The 13,371-nt window shown below is 34.3% G+C and overlaps 2 protein-coding genes across 2 annotated transcripts; one reads left to right on the forward strand and one right to left on the reverse strand.

Moving 5' to 3' along the window:
- The first annotated feature begins 491 nt into the window (after window positions 1–491).
- On the forward strand, window positions 492–2,411 carry LOC105120303 (14-3-3-like protein). Its single transcript, XM_011018477.1, has 4 exons — window positions 492–1,165; window positions 1,498–1,620; window positions 1,913–2,029; window positions 2,111–2,411. The coding sequence occupies exons 1-4, from the start codon at window positions 680–682 to the stop codon at window positions 2,168–2,170; spliced, it is 786 nt and encodes a 261-aa protein (XP_011016779.1). The 5' UTR covers window positions 492–679; the 3' UTR covers window positions 2,171–2,411.
- A 4,362-nt stretch (window positions 2,412–6,773) lies between these two features.
- LOC105120312 (VQ motif-containing protein) lies at window positions 6,774–9,455 on the reverse strand. The gene is made up of 2 exons (XM_011018487.1): window positions 8,274–9,455; window positions 6,774–7,733 (listed from the first exon to the last, which is right to left on the reverse strand). Exon 1 carries the CDS (start codon window positions 9,286–9,288, stop codon window positions 8,302–8,304), a length of 987 nt encoding a protein of 328 aa, XP_011016789.1. The 5' UTR covers window positions 9,289–9,455; the 3' UTR covers window positions 6,774–7,733; window positions 8,274–8,301.
- Between the last annotated feature and the right edge of the window lie 3,916 nt (window positions 9,456–13,371).

Below are 13,371 nucleotides of genomic sequence, written 5' to 3' on the forward strand. Positions count from 1 at the left end.
TTTTATGGTGTACATCTGCATATATTATTAAAATTTTTTATATAAAATATTAAATTTTAAAATGTATTTTTATGTTTTTAGTTGTGCGATTCAAAACTCAATCTCTTAACCAGATCAACCACGTATTGGATTTAAACGGTGTTTGAGAGTATAATAATGATTGATTTTTAAAGTGTTTTTTTTGAAAATATATTAAAATAATATTTTTTTATTTTTTTTAAATTTATTTTTAACATTAATATATTAAAATAATTTTAAAAAATAAATCTAAAGCAAATAAAAAATGAAACAATTTTTTATTAAAAAAGGACTTAATAAATACACCTTCTATCACCACCTTTTTAAGTTCAAAATCAAAACCACCCCTATTTATTAAAAAAAGAAAAGAAAAACACTTTAAAACTGACTTTTATTCATATCCTCGTGTGTGCCAGCTGCTTTTAACCTGCCAGCCCAGCTGAATGAGCTCTGTTCTGTCACTCTGTTCAATCCAACGGTTCGCATCCCATCCTCCAAAAATCCCTCCACCTTCACCTACGCAATCATCGCCACCCCACTACCCACCAAAATTAGCCCCCCGTCCCTCTCAAATAACATAACCCTCTCACGAAAACCAGATCTAAATCCTCCTCCTATCTCTCTCTCTCTTTCGATTTCCATATTCCCTCTTTCTAAAACAATGGCGGCCACACCATCAGCTCGCGAGGAAAATGTTTACATGGCAAAACTCGCCGAGCAAGCCGAACGTTACGAAGAAATGGTGGAGTACATGGAGAAAGTCTCTGCCTCCCTCGAGAACGAGGAACTCACCGTGGAAGAGCGAAACCTCCTCTCTGTGGCTTACAAAAACGTGATCGGAGCCAGACGTGCTTCGTGGAGGATTATTTCCTCGATCGAGCAGAAAGAGGAGAGTCGTGGTAACGAAGATCATGTGTCTGTGATCCGCGACTACAGGGCCAAGATTGAGACCGAACTGTCTTCGATCTGTGACGGGATCTTGAAGTTGCTCGATTCGAGGTTGATTCCAACGGCCTCGGCTGGTGATTCGAAGGTGTTCTATCTGAAGATGAAGGGAGATTATCACAGGTATTTGGCTGAGTTTAAAACTGGTGCTGAAAGGAAAGAGGCTGCTGAGAGTACTCTCACTGCTTACAAAGCCGCTCAGGTTTTTAATTTTTCTTTCCCAGATCTTACGCCTTGGATTTTTTGATTTTATGGTTTTTGGTTTTAGATTTGTTCAGTTTAGATACTGATTCGTCTTTTTTTTTCCGGTTTTTTCGTTGAAGGTTGGAATTATTGAGTATTTCTTATGGTGTTGATTTGTTAGCTAGAGAGCTCTGATTGCCCGCCCTTATATATATATATATAATTTCTTCCTTTTCTGCATGGATTAGAAATCTTCTTACGTTATCATGATGAATTTTGCACAAATGTAATTCTGCTTTGTACTTTCCATCTGAATGCTTTGCTGTATTGAAAATGGATTTGTGATTGCAGGACATTGCAAATGCAGAGCTGGCTCCCACTCACCCAATCCGTCTAGGATTGGCTCTTAACTTCTCTGTCTTTTACTATGAAATTCTCAACTCTCCAGATCGTGCTTGCAGTCTTGCTAAACAGGTCTGCCTCTCAGCTTTTTTTTTTTTTCTCTTTTTAAATTTTATGACAGATGTTCATCTATGCATACTTCCTGTCTTCTAGGTGGTTGCAATTGGAGGATGTTTTTTTCTCGTGTTTTTAGCTAATGTCGAAAATAAATTTTTAAAAATAGAAAATCAACCGCAACTATTGTCTGTCGTAAACTGTATTACTGTCCCAAACACCCCCTTTTAAGCAACTGTTTGCTAGTTTATTTGAGGTTGTCTTTTTCTTAAAGTCATAATTTTCTTTCCTTAAACTTATCACGTATCAGGCTTTTGATGAGGCCATTGCGGAGCTGGATACGTTGGGCGAGGAGTCATACAAGGACAGCACTTTGATCATGCAACTCCTTCGTGACAATCTTACTCTTTGGACCTCTGACATGCAGGTAATGGACTTATTCCAAACTATCCCTATCTGTTTGTTTTTGCACTCGTATTGACAATGGGAAATATCTGTTCTGATTCAGGACGATGGTGCTGATGAGATTAAAGAAGCAGCACCCAAACCTGCTGATGAACAGCAGTGAAGGTGCTCTACTGCAAATTAGGGTTGAACTTCTCCTCTATATGTTTTTAATAGGAGAAGGTGCTTGTTGCTAATTTGCTTGTTATTCTGATCTTTTAGGCATTCTTGTCTTGGTTATGAATCATGGACGCGCCAAGCTTTTCTTTCTTATTTTCTTTTAGTTTGTCATATCAATTTGTGTTTCTGGATGGCCCTTGTTTTCGTAATGATATCTGGTTTTGCCATTAAGAAATTCTTTCCTCATAAGATCGATAGCCTTCGTTGTTTTAACAGCTTTGGTTTTTGCCCTTGATTGCTGTGTTCTGCGAAAGCATTTTATGTTGGACCATGTTTTGGATACCCCAGGCAATCTCATCTCCCTTTTCTCTCTGAATTCTGCTTGCGAAGATTTATTAAAAGTCCACGGGCATAGATATATTAATTGTTCGGGGTTCCATCTATCACTACTAGGTTTAGATTCCACCCCTTGCCGGTTGCCTAAATTCAATTAGATTATAGTTCGCGCATATTCGATCTTTGAGGAAATGACAGGAGATGCGGCTTGCTTGGTTGTCGCCCAATTGTACTTTGTTACTTCTATGTTGGGGTGAATTCTTATGAAAAAAGGGTTGCTTGGTACTTTTGTTCGATGGTGCATGTCTCCTCGCTTCTTTTAGGTAGTGTTTGGATGGGAAATTTTATGCTCGGTTGGCAGACATGAGTGAACTTTGTGTATTTGAAAATAAAATGAAATTTTCCTTTGTGCGCATAATCTCGATAACTTTTTTTTTAAAAAAAGAATCGTCTCTCTTGTAATTTATTCTTTTTTTTTTGGCGTTTTTCTCCTCTCTGCTTTTGTCTAGCTTGATAAAATGATCTTAAATCGATAATTTGCTCTCAACTTGATAAATTTGTAAAATTAGATCATTTCATCCTTGTAATTAGAATACATGATGATTTGAATTTTGTGCTGATTTTTCTTTTATTTATAGTTTTTTAGTCATATACTTGTGTTTATAAGGTTTATTAGATTATTTTAAATGTCACTCTGAAAAAAACACAAGAAACCCAAGTTTTGTAACAATACCGTCAACACGCCAGAACTTGGCCTAACTACCACAAGTAGCAGGGAAGAAGATGAATGGATGCCACGTCATCTTTGCAGGTGACCCGTCCTTTTCTTTTAAATACAGCCGGGCTTGGACTTTACCAAGAGATTTTATATTTTTCGGTCAACGTCGTATCAAAATAATTTTAAAACAGTGAAAAAATAATTAAAATATTAAACAACCAGTGTTTCGGCCGCACTGCTGATCTTCTTCTTGGAGTTCTCGCTGAACGTGGGTTGGCATGGTGGCAATGGCTCTGTGTGTAAGTTACAAAGATGTTGGAAGCAGATTGGCCCAAAGGGAATTCATGGGCTCATTTTACAAAGCTGGTTCTTTACTATAAACTGCAATTTATATTTGAATTCTAAAATGTCCAAATGGTCCATGAATAGTGGGATTCTGACGTAATATTGGATTTTGCTCTCTAAAATATTATTATAATTATTCCACTGAAAGATTCCCTGATCAACATACACGTCAACTAAAATTACGGACATGATTATATATATTGTTTCACTATTTTTATTTTTTTATTTTTTTTATTTTTTTGTGCAGACCATTTATGGATTACAGCTACTCTACTAAAATAATTGAAAAGGGATATGGTTCTTCACTGTTCGTGTATACATAGTGAAGCACCTTAGGTTTTTTTTTTTAAAAAAAATTATACTTTCTTAAATCTTTTTTTTAATTCATTTCTCAATAGTATATTTATTTAAAATAATAATTTTATCTTTCAATATTTTATTAATTTTAAATTAACCATCGTAATTTATTTTGATTTAAAAAATAAAATTGTTAAACCCAATGAAATTTATAATTCGAGTTGCATGTTTGATAGGTTAAACTATAAAACCTGAGTTGATATAATTTATTATCATTTTAATATTAAAAATATATATATATATATATATATATATATCATTTAATTTTTTTTTCAAGTTAAATTATATTTTTTTATCGGTCGTTCAAGCTGTTTTTGAATTCATCAAGTCAACTAAGTCATAATGACTCAATTGTGATACTATTTAATTTAAGGCTTAAGTTAGGAAAAAAATCAAGTTGAGAGTGTTTAAAATTGACACACTAAGTCGGGTTTAATAATAATACTAAATAATTTTTTATGGTTTAAAATAATTAATTTTTAAAAGTTAAATAAGTTACATTTACTCTCGTGTGTGAAACAAATTCTATAAAAATCAAGTTCTGAAAATCTGATTAAGTTAAAATTTATGATTATAAAAAATTTGAACTTGTGTGTGAAATTTGTTTTTTAAAAAAACATAGAGTATTGATATCACATGCCAATAAAAAAAAATCTATATTCATAAAAAGAACAAATAATAGATGGTTATCTTCTATGGGCTCACGGGGCCTAATAGGCACTGGGCTTATGGACCAGTTCTCTCTTCTGAAATTTCATCCCATTCTTTCCCATAATATATCAATCCTTTTTATTTAAGAAATTAAAATTAGAAAAGGAGAAAGCTAAAGGAGACAAACAGGCAGATTCCTCTCCTTTGCTTTTGTAGTTTGGGGCTGTCATCAAACGGCATATGAGTTTCAACCTTCTTTTTTTTTTGTTAATTCTTTTTTTATTGTTTTTGATGTGGTGGTAAAAAAATTATTATTTTATTCTTTTTTCAAGTAAAAGACATATTTTAAAAATTAATTGCTACCGCAATATCAAACCCCCTGTTCATTTCAATTTGTTCTTCTATTCGATGTGATTTGCTGTTAAAAGCAGCCACTCCATTGGTTTGAGGAAGGGATTAAGGGACTTCTCGCGTTTAAATATGATTAATTGTTCTGTTTTACTGTATTCCTTTTCTTTTCAACCTTATCGCGCATTACTGGTAAAATTCCTTAGGTGAAAAGACAAAGACACCGCACTTGGATTATAGAGGGTTCTGTGAAGTCCTTCTCCCTCGTAGATGCTCTTCTTTCTCTCCCTCGACTGATATCAAAAGTCCACCCTGCTCCTCGCACCAATACTCTGATCGAGTTCCGTCCCTCTCACATCAGAGCCATGGCTAGCCTCTGCTTGTCACCGACAGCAGCGGTCACCCTGGTTGAACAAATCAGGCCCCTCTCTTGGATCAACCTTTTGAGTTTTTAAGCAAATACTAAATTGGATTTTTTTACATCATTTGATTTTTCTTTCCTTCCACGAATCATGATTAATCAGGGACTTGATTACTGAATAAGTTGCCGTCAGATCTCTGATATTGTACTCAGGTCACCAGTTTCCCCTCTTTTCTTCTTCCCAATTACACAAACAAATCTCGATCTAAATTTCTTAAAGAAAAATTAAAATTTATTCTTAAATGATTAGGAATTTAAATATGGAGAGCTCCAAGACATTGCATTCAATGGGGACTGAAATGCTGATAAAATTTAACCTCCACTCATCCACTTAACATTCTTTAAAACCATGAGCGCGAAGAGTCAAGTGGGCGGGGCGCCTCTTCACGAGGTCCAGTGCTGGAAAGGAGACGTGGAGTCTTCTTGATGGCATGGTGCCATCAGGTAATCTTTTATCTATCATTTCTAACACATTTATGACTTACAAATCTTATCAGCTCTTTCACTAGATTCCTTATCAATTTTTTATTTTGTCAGCAGCGTAGTTGGACGGCGCCTAACTCTCTAGCTTTGCCGATATGGATTTCGCATTCTAAAGCATTCCCAGGTCTTCTTGAATTCAAACGGCACTCATCATTTAACTGTGGCGGAAAGAATATAAATAATGGTAAAAAAAAGTCATTTTCATCTTTCCTAGGCCACCAGACCCGATCAAATTGGAATATACATAGATATTATTGCAGGAGGAGACTAAAAATTGCCGTTGACAACATGAAAGATAGGTTGAAATAGAAAGACGTCCCACGCCAAATATGTTCGTGATGCCGTAACTAAATAAACTAGCGAAAGATGGAGCGGCCAATCCAAGGAAGGTAGCTGAATTCCTGTGTAGTTCAAAGTGAAAGACATCCCTTAACCATTGGGTATATAATTCATAAAACAAACAGAAATAAGAACTTCGTAATGGTCTGGAGCAACCAAAAAGGTTTTCAGGGAGAAACATATTTCAAGCTCGAGTGAGAGTTCAAACATTTTATTACGATATTCTTACACCCAACATGTGCAAATGTTAGCGGGGCATGCGTAGTTCGTGAATTCTAGTAGTGGGAGCGAGCAAGCTAACAAGTAAAGAGTTACTTTGTGTGGTATCAATCATCTAAAAGTCTAATCTTTGCTCACACCATACACTGGAGAGAGTTTAAGGGCCCTTCTTGTGCAGCGTAAGATCCAGCAAAGCCTCCACAAAGGGGAAAAAAAACCCTCCTTAACTTTGAATATCTCTCCACATGTATTCATTCAGCATTCATACTGCTATCTTTCCACATGTATCATTACCATCCCACATTTCATATGATTTTGAGTCATCGACATGCAGTTCTCGTTAACTTCACAAATAACGAGAAAACAGCCATTCAACTAATATCATCAACATCCGTTTAATTCAGAGTGTTTCTAGATTCACTTGTGATGCATAAATTAAGAGATCATGATCCCAAAAAGAATTGCAATGCATAAGGGAAAGTGACATGGTTTAAAGATAAAGAAAGTTTGAGGGCAGTTGGATAGGGAGGATAATTTAAAAAAACAACCAAATTTTTACAAGTCCAAAAGCATTCGTGCAAACCTTCTTTACCAAATCGCACAAAGATCGCCACAATTACTCTGATGAAGTTGTAGAAATGGGAAAAGAAAGGCACATATGGATCTAATAGAAGATGAGAATGGAATCATTTGACTCACTATTGGTTCAATTGCTAAGCTGTGGAGTGTGGACAAAGGGTTAAATGCATCCTGGAAGTCAATTGCTCTGCCAAGAAAAGCAAGAGCAGGAGAAGCATGCTGGTCTATCAGATTTTGGCACGAGTCAAATCCATAAATAGGGGTTCCCACTAGTCAATTTGTATCACCCATACCCCTTCTCCTTCTGTAATTTTTTGCCCCTTCTTTCTACACTCAGTAGGAGATCAATAAAGCCTAAAGATGATCATAAATAATTCTTCACAACTGAAACTTCTAGTCTATAGGTGATTCAGATTCCACAAGCATCCAAGCAAACAAGGAACAATTGGGTGGGAGGAAAAGTCAAAAAAACAAAAAAAATTCTTGCCATCAATGAACCCAGCACACATCAGAATCCTGCAGGTCCCCTTGATGTTCCTTAAATCAAAAACACAAAAGTCAATCCAAAAGGGTGGTACAAGATGAAACACCCCACCCCTGTATCTGATTAATCTCGACAAGAATTCCAAGATGTGTTGCCTACTGTGATCATATTACATTTCCATATAAAATTCAAACTCCTATACGTCTGGTTGGTGGTATCATAGAATATTAACCTGTCAAAACTATTCCTTCAGCAAATCTTGCCACCACAAGCATTTTTTTCTACTCCTGGTAAGACCACACACTTAAAATTTAGCAAAAACACAAGTGAGACACTTAGATAGCACGCTAGCAATACTGCGAGTGTAGGTTAACGTAAGCAGAAGAAAGGCTGTCCTACATCCAAGAGGGCCATCTATAATAACAGGTTTAAACTCATAAATTACTAGAAATGGAAATTCAGTGTCATCCAAAATCAAACAAAAATAAACTTGGAGCAAACGGCGACATATACCAACTATAATTCAGCACATGGTCATCCCAGCAGCAGCAGCATATGCCAACTATAATTCAGTAAATTCTAATGGTTTACCACCTGCACCTTGATTATCCACCAAAATAACTTTTCCTATTTCAAATATCTTTTGATATAATATCTAATTAACCAGCGCTAAACACTTGTCTAATCGAGAAAATTTAAACCCCCAGCTATTTACAACAGCTATTAATAATAATAATAAAAAGGTAAATAAATCTAAAATCCCTAACCCTCAAACTAAAAAGACAAGGTCTGTTCGTATTATTAATAATAATAACAATCACGCTTACCTGGAGAAGAATAAAATTAATTGAACTTTCAAAGACCTCTCCATCTAGGGCTAGTAACGGGCACTGTTGGTGAGAGAGGAAATGAAGATGGCGAAAGCAACAAACTCGGGGAAAGCAGAGGATAAGGAGACCGCGGAGAGTTCATGCATCCAAATGGCAGCGGTGACGTTGGCAATTGAAACTGCGGCTGTGGTGCGACCATCCCTGCTGACTGCGAGGGGTTCATTACTTGTTGCGGGGGTGGCATGGCAAATTGCTGCTGTGGAGCCATCAGATTGTTCCATCGAGGTGAAACCAACGGGGCCAGCGGCGAGAATCCCGAGAACTGCTTGCTAGAATCAACAGCAGAGATCGTGTTCTGGAGGTACCGCATGTAAGCAGAAACAGGCGATTCCGCCGCCGCGTGAACAGCCGGGAATGGCGGTAACGGGGAGAGAGGTGCCGTTGACCGTTGGATGAAACTGTTTGTGGCAGAGGCGGAGGGGTTAGGGTTTGGTACGGTGGGCATGGGTGGTTGTTGAGGAGGTGGGATGGTGCTGTTCAGCGAAGGAGGAGGGCGGTTGCTAACGTGAGCCAAGGGCGGAGGACGAATACGTTGTAAGCGAGAGCTTTGAGGTTTGGGTGGGTGTATGGGTGGAGGTGTGGAGAATCTCTCATGAGCTGGAGATCCTGTTAGTTTTTGTACCATGTCACGGAAATCATTCTTGTTTATATTGTAAACAGGCGGTTGATGCTGATGCTGCTGCTGCTGATGCCCCTGCAGATTTTGATTTTGTTGCTGTAGTGATGATGGCTGAGATAGTTGCGTTTGTGATTGCTGCTGACAGGGTTGATCGAAGGGGCCCTTTTTTATATTTGCGGTGGTGGTGGTGATTGGGGGTTTGGAGATCTTGTGAGAGAGTTTGTTGAGGTGTTTGAGATAGTGATCTCTGTTGTTGTCGATGGCGGTGTTGTGAGTGCTGCTATTACCACTGGTGATTGTAGGATCACCAGATGATTGACAGCTTTTATCCATTGGAGAAACAAAAAACCACTCTCTTTCTTTCTAGATCTATTCTAATGATCTGGTAATAAATATCATGTATATGCGCGTGCAAGTGGAAGCTGCTGCTGCTGCTGTTTGTGTTTCTGTGGGGAAGCTCTTATCTTCTTCTCTGTGGCAGACTTCAAAAGAGGTGTTTAGGCTGGGTAGCTGTAGGGTCACACAGATTATAATATATTTTTTTGAAAATTAACCCCAAGAATTGTGAAATTAGCATTAATCGAATTATTATTATTCTTTTTTTTTTAAAAAAAAAAAACACAATCCGGGAACAACAGCAGTTACCAAGTACGATATTTTAAAATCTCACATTTAGAGACTACGATTTTTATCTTATTTTCCAAAAGAAAATTTAGACAGCCGAAAGTATTTTTCAACTATATTAAAAAGGAAAAACAACTCACAGATTAACAATGACGTGTAATCCTCCTGGTATGAGTGGGAAGATACAAGGAGGGGAAAACGACAACGGTATCATTAGAAAACATTTGATTAGAAGAACGCATAACATTACAAAAGAAATATTATATATTTATTTCATCGAGTATTTTTTTAATAATTAAAATTTTAATGTGATTACAAAATCTCTTCTTCTTCCTTTCCCTCTTTTATCTCGTCTCCCTTGAAATTACAAAGCCGCACATATCTGTGATTTTCATCGAACCATCTTATTGTCCAAAAAGAATTTAAAAACCATGGTGGGATGTCAAGAACACCCCTCGTACTAACAGATGACAGTCAGTTGCAAGTGGGGGAGAGGAAAGCGGTAAAGGGGTGTGTGTGTGTGTGTGTGTGTGTGTGTGTATGGGAGTTTGTTTATAATGTGGTCTTTCCTTTTGCTTTTTACTGATTGGTTCTGGAGGCTTAAAAGAAGAGAAAGGACACGACCCGTAAAAGAAGGCACGCATCTCTCTATCAGGAGAGATTATTATTATTATTATTATTATGCACCGCTAAATACCAATTCTGTATCTAATCTTATTTTTGTAAGAATGCCGACGTCAACAATGCTTGTTGTTTTCTCTCTCCTTTTTTTTTCAAAGTAGGCCCCATCGATACTCGGAACAGGGCCTGTCTCTGGACTTTTCACTCCCACCCAAAATTAATCAAATTGTTATGTCCTTGCTCGTCGCAGCTCCTTTGACTGATCCAGCGGCTCCATGTGATTTGCCTTTCCTTTTCTTTTCTTCCATTGTTGATGGAGTCACATTTTCAAACTATGAATAACGTGATTACGATGTAATTTCTTCTTTAAAAACATGAAGGTGCCACCGTGACTGGGTGGAAATAAAATCAACCGGGGAGGTCCGAGTTTAATGGCTGTATCTTTCCCAACTCAGTTACCAAGGGATCTTTAAAGTAAAAAAATTAGATTTTGACCAGTAACGTGCTAAGTCTCAGTTCCAGACAGGGTCAGTGCATTGGCAATTACTTTTAGGGAAAAAAAATTAAATAATATTTTTGTTTTATTTCTTAAGATATAAATTTGTTATCAGTGTAAAAGAACAACTGAAAAGACAAAATAAATAGATAAAAAAATCAAGATTTTTGAAAATGCGCAACTAAGCACGTTACCAAACGTTTCCGTATTTGCCATCGTTCATGAGTGTAGTTAATGCTGTTTGTTTTGTCGAACGAAATAATTATTATATCTCTTGGAATTATCTATTGCCGGTCAAACTGGCGTTACAGAAGGATGTGAATCGGACAGCAAATTTCAGTAACGGAGATGGCATCATCGTGACTTTAGAGATCAAGGCTGCAAAAAGGGGTTGGCGTATCATCTTTCATCACCAACCAGCACCCCTGTTTCCCAAACTTTTATCAGCCCTCCGTATCTTTCTTTTTTCTTTTCTTTTTTCGGATATGGTGATGGCTACCTGTGTATGTTTTACATTAGATTATATATATATATATATAAACTCAAGTTTTTATTTTGATATAAAAACTAGATTTAAATAGTAAAAATCAAATAACTTTTACAGTTGGGACCAATCTAAAAATATCCATGACAGTATCATATCATAATATATATATATATATATATATATATATAGCTTGATTTTTAGTGCTATGTTGTGTGATGAAATATATTTTTTTCAATGAAAAAAAAAACACATGGGTGTTATTAATGTTTTATATCCGAAAAAATTAATTACAAACTAAAAATTTTATATATGTACTCAATAAAATGAATTGATAGTTATATATATTTAAATAATAAATTTACTGAGTCCAATTAAAACTTAAAAACAAAAAATTAAATCAAGAAGTTGAGATAAGCATTTTATTTATTAGAGAAAAAAAGGCTGGATATTTTTTCAGTTTAAAATTGAATCCATAAAGTAAATCAATTAAAATAAAACATTAAATTTAATCTTAAATCAATATAATATGAAATAATTAAATCGAGAATAAAAAAATTTGGTGGAAAAAAAATAAAAAGAAAAAATTATGGATAATCATTATGACATAATAGATTATGCATTTCTTATATGTTGTGTTTTTATTATTTTTAAAATGTTTTTTTATCTTGTATTGTCTCACATGTTCATGATTACAGGTACCATATCGTAGCTTATCAAACTCTGATTTTTCAAGACTTTACTGTAATTCTTAACTGGGAAGCATGATACAGATTATAATATAGTATAATTACAATTTTTTCATTAAAAAAAACTATTAAAGCATATTTTCTGGCAAGATTGTTTTTTTACCATAATACAACTGTCTTTAACATATTATACGGTGTTAGATTTATTATTTCTTTCTTTTTGCACCATAAAATTACCGCTCGAGCCTTAGAATAAAAAAATTCAATGTTTTTCACCCGTGTGTGTTTTGATCATTTTATTTATGTTAAAATAATATAATTACTTTGATATTTTTAAAACAAGAACAATATAGTTTTCTCATAATTTTTTGTTATTGTTAGTCTATGTTAGTTTTGTTTTTATTGTAAATTTAGAGGTTTTTTAAGAGATATTATAAAAATTCCCATGTATTAAATACTATTTTTAAAAAATATTTGTTGAAATGTGCAATATATACACTGTAGGGTAGACAATTCTTGTGTCAATCAGATCATCATTCAAAGTATTCGTTTGACACGTGTTCCAGGATTTAGAGTAGTTTAACGTTGGTAAAAAGTTTTGTTTTTCCATTTTTCTCTTCTTCTCCATCTAAATTTTTTCATGATGACCTCTTAAATTTTCAAGAATAAATTTTTAATTTGTTAATTTTTTATATTTAATTATTTTTATTTTCATTATAATTTTTTTATTTTGAATAGTTTATAAAATTGATATGCCTTTTTAATTTTATCCACTTTAAACTTTTTTATCTTTCAAATTTATTCCTTATCCTTTTAATTATGATTTTTATAATCTTTTTAAAAATTAATTTTGTTTTATGATTATTTTCTTTTGATATTTTTTTATGTCAATCTTAATCTCTATTTATTTGGTCGCTAGTATGGTTGCCTTAACAAGATTTTAAAATTAGTTTATAATAAACTTCAAGATTGGATTCAAATGTAGAGATTTAAAGATTGCAAATTTTTAAGATGCAATCAGATTTAAAATGTTTTTCTGATTTTGTTTGGTTTTTGTTTTTTTTGTCTGAGCTTTCCCCCTTGTTTTCATCATTCATTGTTTATTCAACTAATACTGATTATATTTTTAACCTATTTTTTGGGGTTTTTGATCGGACTTAAAAATAATTTAGTTATCTCGTATCATTCCGGGTCATTTTATTTATCATTATTTGTTAGGTTTTATGGCTAATTCTTTAGATTTATATTTTTTTTTGGTCTTTTCCTCCTGTGTTCAAAATATTTTTTTAAAACAATTTATATAGTTATAATTCTTTTTATATTTCAAAACGCTTTATTTTTTCTTTTCTTTTTTATTCTAGTTCTTATTATTGTTTTGATTACCTTTTGTTTTATTTAAAATAAATTTTTAAAATTATCTCTGTTTGCATGTTTTCTATGAGATTTTCAATAATTTTTAAAATAATCTAGGTTTTCTAGAATCTTTTTAATTGTTTATTTTT

Source organism: Populus euphratica, unplaced genomic scaffold (genome assembly GCF_000495115.2).
Source record: "Populus euphratica unplaced genomic scaffold, PopEup_1.0 scaffold6.1, whole genome shotgun sequence".
Taxonomy (NCBI): Eukaryota; Viridiplantae; Streptophyta; class Magnoliopsida; order Malpighiales; family Salicaceae; genus Populus; species Populus euphratica.